The sequence below is a fragment of the Galendromus occidentalis genome, unplaced genomic scaffold, assembly GCF_000255335.2.
Source record: "Galendromus occidentalis unplaced genomic scaffold, Mocc_1.1 scf7180000075703, whole genome shotgun sequence".
NCBI lineage: Eukaryota > Metazoa > Arthropoda > Arachnida > Mesostigmata > Phytoseiidae > Galendromus > Galendromus occidentalis.
This window is the reverse complement of record NW_003803693.1, coordinates 1-15,401: the sequence shown is the minus strand read 5'-3', so window position 1 is coordinate 15,401 and position 15,401 is coordinate 1. Positions and strand designations below refer to the sequence as shown.

The 15,401-nt window shown below is 48.8% G+C and overlaps 1 protein-coding gene across 1 annotated transcript; it reads right to left on the bottom strand.

Moving 5' to 3' along the window:
* Positions 1-7,553: 7,553 nt before the first annotated feature.
* LOC108864796 (uncharacterized) lies at positions 7,554-8,021 on the bottom strand. The gene has a single exon (XM_018641024.1). The coding sequence runs from the start codon at positions 8,019-8,021 to the stop codon at positions 7,554-7,556; it is 468 nt and encodes a 155-aa protein (XP_018496540.1).
* Between the last annotated feature and the right edge of the window lie 7,380 nt (positions 8,022-15,401).

The window sequence follows — 15,401 nt, the reverse complement described above, 5'->3', positions numbered from 1 at the left end:
TACGAGTACTGAAGAAAGGGAAAGGGAAGTAAGACTGCGTAGGAGTCTAGCTAAGCGTACTGTCAAAGCGCACGGGAAAGGCAGATCTCAACATTTGGTCATTTCGATGGATGCTTTCCGCGAGAAATGATCTGCGATGATATGCATATATCTCTTTGGCGATCTGTTACCAGCGAAGCCTCCAACAGTGTCAATCGAGAGTGTTTCATTAGGATGAACAGCTGGTCCCGATTTGGACAATTTCCCCATCCTCCGTCTCGTTCTCGTCTTGTTCTTGATACAAATCTCGGAAGGATAGCAAAGTCTCCTCACTCTCCGGTCCACATTTCTGAAGTAACAGGCATGTCTCAGGATCCTCAATAAATGGCGTGATCCTGCATGACCATACCGCTCATGGACTAGTACGATCAGTTCGTCGCCCAGTTTCTCTTGAGATGAAAATTCTTCGTCTTCTCCCCATATCCATGAAGAAGACACCGTCTTTCTTTTCGGTATTTCTTGAGCTCTCCATCAGATCCCGGTTGTTCTCCTGATCATCCAGGATGTCTTGCATCTTAACCAGATTCACCACTCTCAGTATATCATCTCATCGTCGTTATCGAAACCCTCGAGTACAGAATTCCTCGAAAGTGAATCTGCTTCTACATTCGATTTACCGCTCGCACATCTGATTTCAAATTGGTATTGTGAGAGGTCATAGACCAGATCCGCAAGTACTTCATCTCTGCGGACTTTCACCTTCAATGTCTCCGGAGGCTTGTGGTCGGTAGATACTTCGAACTCTCTACCGATGAGCCAATGCTGCCAATACACTATGGCTTGTTTGATGGCAAGGCATTCCAAATGGATAGCCTTCCGTTCCGCTTCGGTCGGTGCCAATCGTCTCGAGAAGTACGCAATCGGATGTAATTCTCAATCTTCCTGAGGTTGTTTGAGAACCGCACCTGAACCGTTTCCGCTCGCATCTGTGAAAATGTAAACGGGTTTATCTTGATCGTAAACCCCCAGTATCGGGCTTGAGCACAGACGTTTTTTCACTTCAACGAAAGCTTCCTCGCATTCAGCTGTCCAGGTGAACTCAACTCCTTTCCCAAGAAGTCTGTGGAGTGGTTCAAGCTGCCGAGTTGCGTTCTCAATGTACTTGTGATAGGAGTTAATTTTTCCAAGTAAATGACGGATATTCTTCTTCGTTGTCGGTCTCGGGAAGACTTGAATAGCTCTCAGGTTACCTTTCGCTGGTCTGATGCCGTTCCTCTCGAATATGTGTCCCAAATATTTTACGGTCGTCTTCGCAAAGTGACGCTTCGATAATTTCAGCTTGAAACCTGCATCTGCTAGCGCCCTCACAAGCATCTCTATATGCTACAGATGCTCTTCGAAGCTCTTGGAAAAAACGAGTATGTCGTCAATACAATTGACACAAAAGTGGCTCAGTTTGGCTCGTCGTATCAGGCTCGATAAAATTCGCTGGAAGATCGCCGGGGACGTTTTGAGACCGAAAGGCAAACAACGCTACTGATAATGCACGTTTTGTGTTACAAACGCGGTCTTCTCCTTATCCGTCCCTTGAAGCAGTATCGGCCAGAATGCGGAGTTTATGTCGAAGGTCGAATACCAATTACAGTTGCCGGCTTTCACGACTATATCCTCTATCCTCGGAAAGGGTTGGGGTTCTGGGACGACGAGTTTGTTTAACTCTCTAAAGTCAATACACAACCGAGTTCTGCGTCCGATTTTCAGTCGTGTCCAGCCAACCAAGCCAATAAGATGTCTCCAATACATTGAGCTCGACCCTGTGTCAGAGATCCGTCGCGAGGTGAATCCATTCACCATTGGCGATTTTCCTCCAATACCCCACAGGAGACACAGCGAGTCCTGTCTTCCACGGAATACATGTGTCGCAGCACTGTTCTTGACGTTGTTCCCGATGATCTCCGGAGTTGAAGTACACGTACTCATCATCGTCCAAAATTCACTCGTGGTTGATCCAGCCATTCCCAATCGCTCGGGAACATCAGCAGTGGTAGAGAAAACGACGACGGCTCCCCCTTTGATCAGCACAGCGTCACCATCATCAACGACACCGACTGTCAGCAAGGTGCGTGGTCCGACCGGCGCAGCAAACTCGGAATCCTCTCCGAGCGACTTCGCGCGGCCGTCTCCAGCAATTCCGCATACCGATGAGGAAGGCTCTCATCACACCGCGGATGAGTTAAGATCGAATTTACCCGACGTCGACAGCTTGATCTCCAATGGTAAAAAGATCTTCCTGAAGTCTGCTTCGAGGGTGACGATCTTTCGCGAAAGGGCCCCTGGGATTCCATTGCCACCGCAGCCAGTCCTTAAGAGGTGGGGTACTTGGTTGAATGCTGCTAATTTCTACGCTGAACACTTCAAGCGGATTGCTTAAGTGGTTCACGCACTCGACGCCAATGAAGCTGCAAGCATCAGAGACGCACAAAACCTACCGAAGAAGGCTTCAGTAAAAGAGAATCTTGCTTAATCAGCGCTCATTCCCTCCCTCGAGCCATCGAGACACTCGAAGCCCAGTCGGCTCCACTTGTCGCGTGCCTCAGCATCTTAGACGCTATTGTTCAAGACCTCAAGCAGGCTCCTGGTGATATTGGGAAATGCATCCGAGACAAGTGCGAAGCGATTGTGGCTCGAAACGGCTTCAACACCATGAGAGAACTCTCGAGCGTTCCCCAAGGAGACCACAGTGCTGACGGAGTCCCTGGTTTGGACTCATCTGAGCTGGCTTGCTTCAAGTTTGCACCGATCACTCTCGTAGACGTCGAGAGAAGCTCTTCTACTTCGAAGCACATATTGAGCGATCGACGACGGAATTTCACCTTTGAAAACCTGAGGATGCATGTAGTGGTCTACTGCAGCCCGTGAACTAACTTGTGTACATGAATACAGGAATACCTCGCATAATGCGGATTTCGGGACCGCAACTATTCAAGTACCCGCACAATCCAAGTCGGCACTATTGAAGACAGAGGGTCGAACTATCGGAATCAACACACTGTAGATTCGATTAGCGCGGACCCGCCGTCTCCAACGGTGGGATTCCGGAAGAGAGCGATCTTGGGATCCCGCTCTTGTGAATGAGGAAGCGAATGGAAGAGTGTTGGGAATCCGTAAGGATCCTGAGCGTTGGCTCACTGAGAAGGTGCTCAGTAGGTAGGAGTCCACGGTCCAAGAGTTTAGAGTTGGTTCGGCACAGGGTTCAGATGATCTCCGAGGGGCGAGGTCTCGTAGGGAAGATGCTCTCAGGAATGAGGACGCAGGGTTTGCGTGTCACGGAAGAATCTGTGTCTGATGTTTATTTCTGAGGTGCTTTTATGCCATCAGAGCTCCATAGGCTCGTACAGAGAAAAATTAGTTCCAGAAAATATAATGGTACAGAGATTAATGATGTTGTGACAGTAGACATAAATAATCAGAGTCCTGGCAACCAAGTTGGTGCAATTATGCTTATCATAGACTTCGAGAAGATTCTAGACAGTGAATCATGGAAAGTCATTGTCCCACAGAGGGCAAGTTCCCAACATCTTCTCCCTTACTGCGGAATGTTCGAAGAAGTGTCTGGGACTCTGAGTGCTGTACCTTGAATACATATATAAGCTCCAGTTTCTCCTCGGTGGGCACTTGTTTTCCTCGAGAGAAAGCAACACATTTCCTCTGAACTTGTATAAAAGGGGAATTGATTCCATTGTCATCTTGTATTCCTGAGTCAGGGAAACGACGAGGCCAAGGGGAGGAGGATGTCCACGAAAGTATCCGAGAGAGGCTCAAGGAGCAAGAAAGCCGCTAAGGCTACGAAAACCGTGAAGGCCGTGAAGACCGGAAAAACCACAACGAGCGAGAGCGTGAGGTTTCACCGAATGTTCACTGTTCCTCAAATTAGCTCCATTCCCCGATAGACTGTTCTTCCTACTCTGGGGGTCCATTCTTTACAGAGATCGAAGGTACAATTTGCTATGCAGCCGAAACGAGACTCGCTCGAACTTCATCGGGCTGAGTTGGGAGTGCTGTCCCGCTGTGGGTGTGTGTGATCCCCCGGGAGCGCATCGTTGCGGGAGCCGTGATGACCGTGATGGTCATTGTGTTGACGGTGTGCCTCGGTGGGTTTTTCGACCCCTTTGCCTTCCTCCATTCTGTCGCGCTAAAAACAATTATCTTAGTAATTTGTTGCGTGGTTTAGTGATCGGACTCCGACGGACGGTATCGACGCTTGTCGTTGATTTGAGAAAACTGAGACAAGAAAGAGTTGTCGAGGGGCTGCTGTTTCACGGAGCGCCAGTGTGCGTCTTCCTTAAGACCACAGTTCCGCCGGCAAGTATGACCGTGACGGTCAGGCTGGCTCCTAGAGCATGGGAGCACCCATGGAATCAGCGGCGGGCAGCCGAACTGTGCCCCCACCGGCCCGTTTATTCGGAGTGATTAGCGAAACTTTTGATAAAAGGATACCAAAAGAAACTCTCTAGTGTTTTTAATTTTTCAGAGTTCCTCATCCTCCAGCTCGTTGAATGCTCTGTTCCTTAGCTCGATTTCCTGGTATCCCAGGTGTTTCAGTTTCAAGACTAGAAAGTAGATCACGCCGCTTAGCGCAGTGATGATTGAGCATAGGAAGGTGATAGAAATCCATCATTTGAGATTTCTGCCAGAAGGTGCCGCCATCGGCTCCGGTGACCTTGTGGTAGTTGGCCTTTTGGTGCTCGGTGGAATGGTTGGAGTCACCGTTGTCGGCATGGCTGTTGAGGATGTAGGAATCTGCGTGGTTCTTGGAGTCGGAGTCGTTGTGGTATGAATCCACCCGCTGTATGCGTCCCAAATGGCTTCCCCACCTGTCACATGGTGGGGTGAGATACACGCCATTGTGGGTGATGCATGATAGATTCACGCAGCCAGTGCATCGAAACAGGAGGATGTAGATCCTCCCTTTTCGGTTTGTTCGATTCCACAGCTCCGGTGTCTCAGCTGGCACGCCTTGTCACAGTCTCGATCGTACTCGAAGTAAGCCTCCGATTCCTTGATGATCATCATCATGAGTACTGTGATTGCGAGGTTCATGCTTACCAATGGGCAGAAATACCAACAATTGGTCCAGAATCGGTCATTACAAGGGAGCCTGATACACTTTTTCTTGTCGTTGGACAACTAGCATAATCTGCATCGCTGAAATAGCGATATCCATTGAACTCGGAACTCTTATAGATTATTCCGTAGTTGGCTGTTCCTCGTAGGTAGCGGAGGACTCTCATGCCTTCTGACCATCTCTTCTTTGTCGGGTGTTCTAAGAAGCGCGATAGAAAGCCGACTTTGGAAGAGATATCTGGTCTGGTGCCTAACTGCAAATACATGAGACTTCCAATAAGTTCTCGGTAAGGAACATCCTTGAGTTCATCAGCCTCGTCAAGGGAATATATATCCCTATCGGCTGGTGTAGAACAGGGTTTGCAATTAGTCATATCGAAACGGTTGAGAATATCGAGGGTGTAGCGTTCTTGACGCATTACTACGCTCATATCATCTGTTCTATGAATTTGTATTCCGAGAAGGTGATCGATTGGGTTATACGTAATTTCGGGATGCTGTTTCAAATCGGCTAAGAATTTGAGTATAAATTTCTCAGTACGTCCAGCCAGGATTGCATCATCGACGTATAAGTACACGATTAGCCTGTCTCTCTCATCGCCATAGAAGACACATGGCTCAGATGAACAGTTTGTCTGAGTCCTAGACTGAGGAGTATGGATTCGATTTTGAAGTGAAAGCAACGGGGGGCTTGACGACTCCCATAGAGTGCCTTGTTCAACCCGCACACTCGTGAGGTGTTATCCTGAAAGCCATCCGGCTGATCCATATACGATTCTTCTTCAATGTCTGCGGATAAGAAAGCAGATGCAACGTCGAACTGGTAGGGTTCGAGCTTCTCTTTCGCGGCTACGTTCAGAACGAGTCTGATAGATTCGAAGCGTGACACGGGACTGAAGAGTCCCTTATAATCGATGCCAGATTGCTGAGGGTATCCTTTTAAAACAATTCTTGCTTTGAATCTTTCGACTTTACCCTCAGCGTTCCGCTTTGCCTTGAAGACCCACCGACAACCTGGGCTTCGGCGTCAAGGTGGGAGTGTGGTCAATGTCCACACATTCAATGTTTTCATGCTGTTCATTTCAGCTTCCATGGCTTCAAGCCGTTCCTGACGTTCATCAGAATTGATAGCTCCTTCATACGCATTGGGTTCGTTTATCTGGTTAGAGTTGCTAATATTTTCGATGGCAATATTAGTGGGATGTCTTGCCTCATACCTATCATTTCGTTTGATACGCGGTCTTAATGAAGCTAAACGTTCAGGGTTAGGTTCGTACTGTCTTCTGGGTCTTCTCCTGTTGTTTCTTTGAGTACTAACTTGACCGTCTCCAGTCGGAAGCGTAAGGAGAGGGTTGCTCTCGTTTTCTCGTGAACCACTCGCCTGCGGTGATTCGGTCGGTGTTTCTTGATTCTGGTTGATATCTTCCGGTTGGTCACTCTGCTCCTGCTAGTTGCTTGGTCCAGGCTGCTCCACTGGTTGTTCACTTGTTTCGCTGGCTGGAACACTTTCTGGATTTTCTGGAGACGTTTGATGGGCTCCGCCATTTTCTTCATTACGCGCACTGCCACTGTTCAGTGGACTTTTCTTCGGGAATACGACATCCTTTGTCGTTACTAACTACTTTCCTGCCAGGTGACCAGACTCTGTAACCTGCTACTTCTGTGCCTAGTCCCACAAGAAATCCAGGGATTCCTCGAGGATCAAGTTTCTTTCTTGTGGGTTCCAAGTCAACGTACGTGCATGGAGTTCCAAACGGTCTGAATCTTTCGAAGTAAGGCTTTTTACCATAGGAAATTTCGTAAGCTGATTGATTTGTGAGTGGGTTGATTGTCACGGCATTCAAGACATTTGCACTATAGCTCATTGCTTCTGGCCACAGGGATTTGGGCAGTTTGGAATCTTTGAGGATGGTTCTTGCTCCATTCGTGTTCGATTCCTCCGTTCTGCCATACCATTGTGAGCCGGAGTTCTTGGGTTAGAAGCGGTCTGATCAGCTCCGATATCAGTGAGAATTTCGGTGACAGAAGCATTGAAGAACTCACTTCCATTGTCCGTGTGTAGCCGGTCGATGTCACGTTGGAACTTGTTTCGGAACCATCGAGTGTGTTGTCAGATAGCTTCTGCTGCTTGTTCCTTCGTCTTCAGGAAGTACACTCTTCTGAAACGACTGAAGTCGTCTGTCAGGCACATGAAGTGATTGGAGCCGGTCAGCGAACGTTGTGCGGGTGAGCACAAATCTCCATGGATGTGTCCTGGTCTTTTCGCCCTGCAGTCTGCGGGTTTGGTTCGGTAGGTGGTTCGATGCTGTTTTCCTTGTTGACATGATTCACAGTTGAAGAAGTCATCTTCATACTCGATTCCTTCACGGTCCAGGGTTTCCTTGATTTTTCGTCTATTCAAGTGCGCTAGAGCGTCGTGAGCGGCTTTCAAGCTTACCATGGCCTTGGTACTATGTATAGCTTAGAGTCTGCAGACATTTGGGCTCACTTTTGTCGATGTTGAGGACGTACAGTCCTTCCTCACACTCGGCTGTCGCTCTACCCTGACCGGTGGAGATGAGAGTCCTCTCGGGGTTTATTGAAACCTTGTAACCATTTTCTGTCAATTTGCTAACAGAGATGAGGTTTGTATTCATTTTCGGAACATAGAGAGCGTCACAAAGCTTGATGTTCACGCACTTGTTGCCTCGGCGGAAAGTCAGCAAGGCGTCACAATACCCTTGTGCCGTAAGGGTACTGTTGTTGCCAAGCTTGACTTCTCGAGATGTCGTCGCGGAGTTTAGTTTCGTGAAAAAGCTCTGATCGTTGAGCACGTGATGTGAGCTGCCGGAGTCGACAACAAATTGCCTCCGGTTTACCTTTGGTCTTTCGCGCAGGACTTTTCTTGTTACAATACCTTGAGGAATATCCCACTCCATTACATGTCCAACAGCGTAACTCCGTGGTGAGGGAGTAAGACTGCATTTTCCGTGTGTTTGTATTCTGTCGTTGGTATTGCTGCCTCATAGGTCTACGTCTTCATCTGGTCAAGTTGGTTATGGCCATGAGCACCGTTACATCGTTGATGTCGCCGCTCTCGTTTTTCTGTCGGGCGGCCTCGCTCCTGATGAGGCTGAGTAGGATCTCCAGGGTTTTGTAATCTGAGGATCTAGTGGTCCATGCTTGTTTGAACGAGGACCAAGAGTTCGGAAGAGCACTCACCATCTTGGAGATGAGAACCTGTGAGTCCAATACCAATCCAACCTCGACGAGGCCGAACGTGGTCCTCTGGTAGCGGTTCACTCTGGTCTCGGTAACAGTTTGGGACTCATTGTACTCTTAGCCAAGTCACATATCGAGAGCCTGTTCCTTGAAGATTCCATCGTTGCGGGTGAAGTGCTTCTTAATATTCTTCCACATGGTTACAGCACTCACGGTTTCGGATTCTCCGTAGAACACCTCGGGGATGATGTTTGGATGAACAATGTTGAAGAACCTACCCGGTCAACCGATCGAAAAACAACAATGATTTTTCCGCTGTTCCAGCGGCGGATTAGAGGCGCGGCGGGGAGAAGCGCGCCAAGTTCAAAACCTTCAAACCGTTAATTTAATTAACCTGTAAATTAATCTCTGGATCTCCCTCATTCGTGTAGGTAGCGTTCTGAACCTGGAATCCAAAGCAGCGATATCTTAAAGGTTTGAAAAATCTCCGATTAAAATGTCCACTAAAAAGGATCTTACAGGCGTCTTTATCAACCTGTGCTGATATTCCACGCACGGCATGGACCGTCACGGAGATTATCTAACATTACAAGACGGAGCCGAGTTCGGCAAGAAAGTTTGGTGTGACACAGGGGGTCGATACCAAACGGCAACAGAAGCGGGGATATCAGATTTCTACTTCTACAGAGGTAGGACGAGTCCTGACGGAACTCAGATATATCTGAGATGTTCCAAGTGGCGCACGTGGGTTTGTCCATTGTCTCACTTGAGGGGAAGAAAAAGGCTTGAAGCCTAGTCCAGAGGCCCCTCGAGTCGGAACCCACCGCCGACTGCAACGCTCGGACGTTGGACCTAGCAAAACTGCATTCGCTGTTTTCAGATCCGATATTTGTTGCTCAGCACGCGCCAAGGTCTTCCTGGATGGAGAAATGTGCATGATGAGGGAGCCTCATAACCATCCGCCAGATCTCTAAGGTCAAATTCGCAACGTGCGCTCCGCAAGACAGCAGTGGCTTCAGTCGGTCAGACAGGAACTCCGAACCTCGAACATTCAAGCAATCCTGCAGGCACGTCGAAGGTTAGGTGATGACAATATATACGTAGGTGTTGCTTGAAGTCAAGGGATCATGGCTCCTCGAGGGTCACGTCTCTGTATATTATCTCCCCGCGCTCAGGCTCCCGATCTCCGCCGCGAAATCGATTATCCCAGCTCGGCATCTCAGAACGGCTCGACGTCATTCGGCAATCGCTCAGCCGCAGCGGGTCCGTACACTCCAAGAGCTTCACGAAACCATAAAGAATGTGTGTCTTATGTTTATTTCGGAGGTGCTTTTATGCCATCAGAGCTCCATAGGCTCGTACAGAGGAAAATTAGTTCCAGAAAACATAATGGTACAGAGATTAATGATGTTGTGACAGTAAACATAAATAATCAGAGTCTCGGCAACCAAGTTGGTGCAATTATCCTTATCATAGACTTCGAGAAGATTCTAGACTGTAAATCATGGAAACTCATTGTCCTACAGAGGGCAAGTTTCCAACAAAGAGACCCCAACAATATCGGCACTGTTTATTTCATTTTTGATCACTGATCCTGCTGCGACATTCGATCGCTTAGCTCTTGATGGGCACGAACAGATTCTTTCGAATTATGACTAGCGAGTTGACCCCGTTGGGGCTTGCAGTCAACGCGCTGGATGTGGGCCGAGAGCTCGTCGGCCATCCTTATTATCGTAAGAACTTCATCGAGCGTAGGCTCTTCGAGGTGCTCGCGATCCTGGTCGACAGCGAACGTGTTGAGGGACTCGTTGTCGAGTGGCTCCGGCCTGAGGTCACGAATTCATCGATGTCGATTGCTTCGATATCTTCGAGGCCCGTTCGACGCACCGCATCCTGCATGTCGCCATTGGCTTGGTAATATTGATCATCCAGATCAACAGTTACATTCGCACAGTGAGGCAGAATGTGCTTCCACACTACCCTCATGTTCCTCGAGCAGACTTCATTCCATGCATCACTGATGTTAACAATCTCTCAGGAATAGTTTAGGAACGAGTCCTGGAATAAGATCTTGGTGACCCACGCTTTCCCGCTGGAGCGCCAAATCACGGGTAAATCTTCCTTCCGAACATGTTTGAGATCTCCTGGATTCTCAGAACGAAACACAAGCATTGGTTTCAGCTCAAAGTCGCCGGCTGCGTTCCCACCGAGGAGCAGCGTCAGACGGTCCTAGTGGATTTTGTGGCCGTTGGACGATGCTTCTCCCGCCACAACAAATGTTCTGGATGGACATTTTTTCCAGAACAACGCGGTCTCATCGACATTGAAAATTTGCTCATCCCTGTATCTTCCTTCTTTAATGATCTCCCTCAACTCCTCTCGATATGCTCGCGAATGCATCGAATTTCCGCGCTTCGGGAGGATCTTGGGGAACAGGGGGTCCACCTGCTTTCCTGAGTTGGCCTCCGCTGATCTAGACCAGGCACGGCCAACTGGGGGCCCCTGCGGTCCGCGGCGAGGTTTTTGGGGGGTCCGGGTCGGGATCCCCGGGCCAGATTCGAAGTCAGATTTCCGAAGGAACATATGATCGCTGATCATCTGAGCTGTCTAGAAGTGACTCGATGCTGCTCGTTTCGCGGCGAGGGAGCACGTTTGCCGCTTGCCGGAATTGTTGACAAACACCTCGAATCGACGTGCGGGATCGTCGTCTTGAGAGTACCTATCCGTACTCATGGTTTGAATGCTTGTGGGTCCATCGATCATGTGCGCTGCTCGTGGAGACTTTAGTTCATCGTCTCAACATGAATCGCAAACACCAAACGAACATGCTGCATTTCTTCAAAAATGAGGCTCGAGAGGTAAGAACGAGCAGAGGGGAAGCTCTCGGCGGAGAAAACTCCAACGGAGCAGAAGAATTTCCCAATCCGTGGCATGTCTCAATCGGATCCTATTCGGAAGCTAAGGCAGCGGACAGCACAATCGACAGCGTCAGCGAGCTCGATTTGAATGGAGAAGAAACACCGCCCTCTTCTTAAGACGCGCATAGAAAGAGAAGAGGGCCAGCATGCGGACGCGAGCGGACCAGAAAAATGTGCCGAAGAAATCGAAGAGTACGACCCGACCCATCTTCGATACGGCTTCATTCTAGAACCAGGCACCGAAAGTCGCCCCCGACCACTTTGCCTCAGCTGTTGCAAGAGTTTGCGGAATGAAGCGATGAAGCCCTCAGAGCTCGGGAGGCATCCCTTGGGTATTTATCCAGATCTTGCTGAACATCCAATCGAATATCTCCAGAGGCTATCACGGAGTACATATGCAACTCGAACAAGGTTCCATAGCGAAACCTGCAACCGGAGACCATCCCGTTAACCTCCCTGGCTTCCTACCTGATCGGATTACAGGTAGCTTCCGATCCGGCAAACCGCCATGATGGAGGGAGATTCTCAGATATTTCCCGCACTCGATGATTTCCAAGGAGAAAATGTTGTATCTCCTGAGGTCATCGAAGTCTTTCGGTGACATATGGAGTCCCTCGGGGAGTTATTCGGAATCTACTGTCCAGAAAAAGAGGATCCGAGGAGAGGTAATCATTGGTTCCTTGGTCCCTTCGCAACCGGGAGGAAGGACAATAAGCTGAGTCTCAGCGAACGAGCGAGTCTGATCGAGCTCTCGTCGGATCCAACGCTCGAGATCAAATTTTCGAAGTTTTCGAGATCTCAGTTCTGGATTGAAGCAAAGGCCGAATATCCAGCTTCAAGCCACGCCGCAATGAAGATCCTGCTACCCTTTTCAACAACTTATCTTTGTGAGAAGACATTTTCGTCAGTGACGGCAATCAAGACTCGCTTTCGAGCGAGTATTGAAATCCACGCGGCCTTACGGCTAGGCAGGTCCACCTTGCAGCCGAATATGCGAGAACTCTTGCCAGGTCGACGAGAAAATAAGTCACAAATATCACGAGTATGTCTTCCACTGCGATGAAACGATGTATCAAACAATGTAGTGTGCTTTCAGAAGTTCAAATCCGGTGTATAATATAAAGTGACGTTCATTATCCTAAGCTGATATTCACGCGGACACATTCTTTCAAGCTTTATCGACGATTACGCATTCAAAAAAATGCATCATGAAAAATAGGGGGTCTGCCGACTTCAACTCACCCGGTCAGGGGGTCCGCCAGCTCTCTCCAGTTGGCCACCACTGATCTAGACCACCAAGGAGCGGAAATGGAGGACTTGATAGACGAGAACTTAAGGAAAAAACGAAAAATGGAATTACAGAAAAACAAGACCTGACACAGCAGACTGATTGCAGATTTGGTTTCTACGCGCTCGGTTTACCCCAACTCAGGTACAACTCATCCTGGAACGCTATTTTATCTTGTAATAAACGCAAAAAAAAATTGTCGGGCTGTGAATCAAAGTTTGGTTCCCATTGCTTACGACGTTTAGGCTTCTGAGCGCGAACAGGAGCAGTTTCAGGCTGCGGAGACGCTCCTTCTCGTTGTAGGGCTTCCGTTTCTTTTCCTGGGTTCTCAGGTTCTCCTGAAGTAGAGCCCTCCCCAGCTCCATCGGCGTCGTTCGACGGCTCTTCGGTTCCTTCGGGATTATCGCATTGTTCAGTTTCTTGATTGACCGGCGGCTCGCTCTCTCCCTTGCTCTCCTTTGGAATTTCCTTGTTTGCGAAGATGCTAGGATGCGGGAACACGACATCCTTCGTTTCCTTCACAACGCGGGTACCTGGGATCCAAACTCGACACCCGGTCACCGGCTTGAGAACACCTGCCAATCTGTCTTTCTGGCTCCTCGGAGAGAGCTTGTGTTGATAAGCAGTATTGTAGAAGAATCAGTTCGTTCCGAACGGATGTATCATCGAGATGTCCGGTCTCTTCTTGCGCATGAGCTCATATGCAGAGACGTTGGGAATCTTATGGAATGTGACTGCATTCAGGACGTGTGTACAGTAATTGAGACACTCACCCCAAAGGCTGATGGGAATGCCAGTCGAGTTCAGGATGGTCCGGATCAGAGTGTTTAGAGGGTCCGATTCGAACGTTCACTGATACCATTCATCTGAGGCCGATATCCGCAGCTGTTGGTGAATTTTGCGCCGATGCTGTTGAGGAATTCGCGAATTTCATGATTTTCGAACTCCAGGCCACCAACCGTGTGTGTGTGTGTACACGTCGAACTTGCTGTCCTGTGATGTTGTGGTACAATTGTGCGTAGAGCTTAATGGACTTTGCTGTTTGGTCCTTGCTGTACAGGAGAAACACCCTACGATACTTTGGGAACTCATCTGTGAGCGTTTCCTAGGTATCAGATCCCGATGTCCACAAGACCATCATGTATGATTCTGATGAATCTGGCGACTGACCCTGGCGATCTCGATGAATCCGAGTGCCTGGTCTGCTTGCCGCCGATGCAAGCCTCACACGAGCTGAAGTCATTAAAGTAGTTAATGATCCTCTCTTCGAGGATCCTTTTTACCTTGCCGATTCCCACGTGGGCTGAGGTTTCGTGCGCCGACCGAAGAGATACTGAAACAATCACAAATTCAGCTTGCATGCTCTCCGCTGGGCTCGCCGGTTGAGTGTCGACGATTTACAGTCCATTCTTGAGTTCCGCCGCTATGAACCTATCATCCTCTTTCAAGACGATAGCATGGGGTAGAACTTTTATATCGAAGTTCCCACTCGCCAGTTTGCTGAGCGATATCAATGGCCTTCCCATACTCGGGCCGTGGAGAACATTTTAGAGAGTGATGGTTGAACTCACATTCTCTCAGAGAACTTTTAGCGTGACATCGCCTGTGCCCCTGACCTGTAGGGTTCTGGCTCACACCAGTCAAACATTCCGGATGTCCTCCTCGTTCTTGAAGTTCGAGAACCATTCGCGGTTATTAACTATGTGGTGAGTAGCACCGCTGTCGAGAACCCATTCTCGACCCACCCTCAAGGAGACGGAGCCATGATCCCCATTCTTCTCTGCTAGTGCGCAATGGCATTCGGCAACGTGGGCCGTAGTGCTCTTTCTAGGATTCTGTTCCTTAGCATAGCGATTCCTGGCCATACGTTCGGTCTCTTGCAGATCCTGCAAGCAGTTGTTACGCCTGATGACTTTGAGGAGTTCTGTTGTGATTAGGGGTCGCAACCGTCGAGAAAACCGTTCTCGAAACCGGCTCCAAATCGTGGGGGAACCGGTCCCGGAAACCGGTTTCCAGACCGGTTTCGAGACCACTTTCGCGTCTACTTTTCCAAGGAGTCTATTGCGAACTTCGAGCTCCCCGCGAACCCAAATTCTTCGGAAACGTCTGATTCGGATCTGAGAGAAATCATGGGACAGGGATACGTCACCCTACATAATACACTTCCGGATTCGGAGTAGGATAAGAGATCCTCAATCATCAAGGGAGGAACAGATTTATCGCATGAAATTCAGATTCCATAGAGCTGCTAGTACAATGGGTATATAGCGCTCTCGGCGAGAAATCGCGTTCTGCAATATGATGCTGAGAACCATTCTTCTCCTCATTTTTGCGAATCGTCCCAGAAATGCTTGAAGAAGGCGCGCAAGAAAACTGTGCTGTCAAGGGTACTGGGCGCTAAAGAATTTCGAGATTTCGAACAAATATAATTCATAACACTGAAATCTCTTTCAGGTTGTACCGAAGTAGGTGCGACTGTCAAAAGCTTGCGCAGGCAAGAGCTCAGTAATGTGCCATGGCCTTGCCAAGCCTCATGTATCTTCATTTCATATCGGATTTTCGCCGATGTAGGCTCAACTCGGGGTTTCGCGCTGTTCTTCTCCATCAGGGGTGTGGTGAAGACTTGATGAAATATGATGAAATTCAGTCAAGTGTCCGCCCGCAAATCACTGTGGCTGGAATTAGCGAAATCACCAGAGCGGAACGTGAAGCGTCCCTGACCATTTTCCTCAACCCTTTACACGCGCTTCATTGTCAGTCTTATTGTGTAACCATCAGTGTTCTTACCAATTAGCTAACCCTGAGCATTTGTAACAATGTAACCCTTCCGCTGGTTCCCTATATAAGGATGGAATAAAGAAGCCCCAACAGGGGGAACGTTGGCCAGTTAC

Bases quoted from the DNA above. Each gene is read 5' to 3' on its own strand.
- LOC108864796 (XM_018641024.1), bottom strand. From the start codon at position 8,021: ATGGAGTGGGATATTCCTCAAGGTATTGTAACAAGAAAAGTCCTGCGC.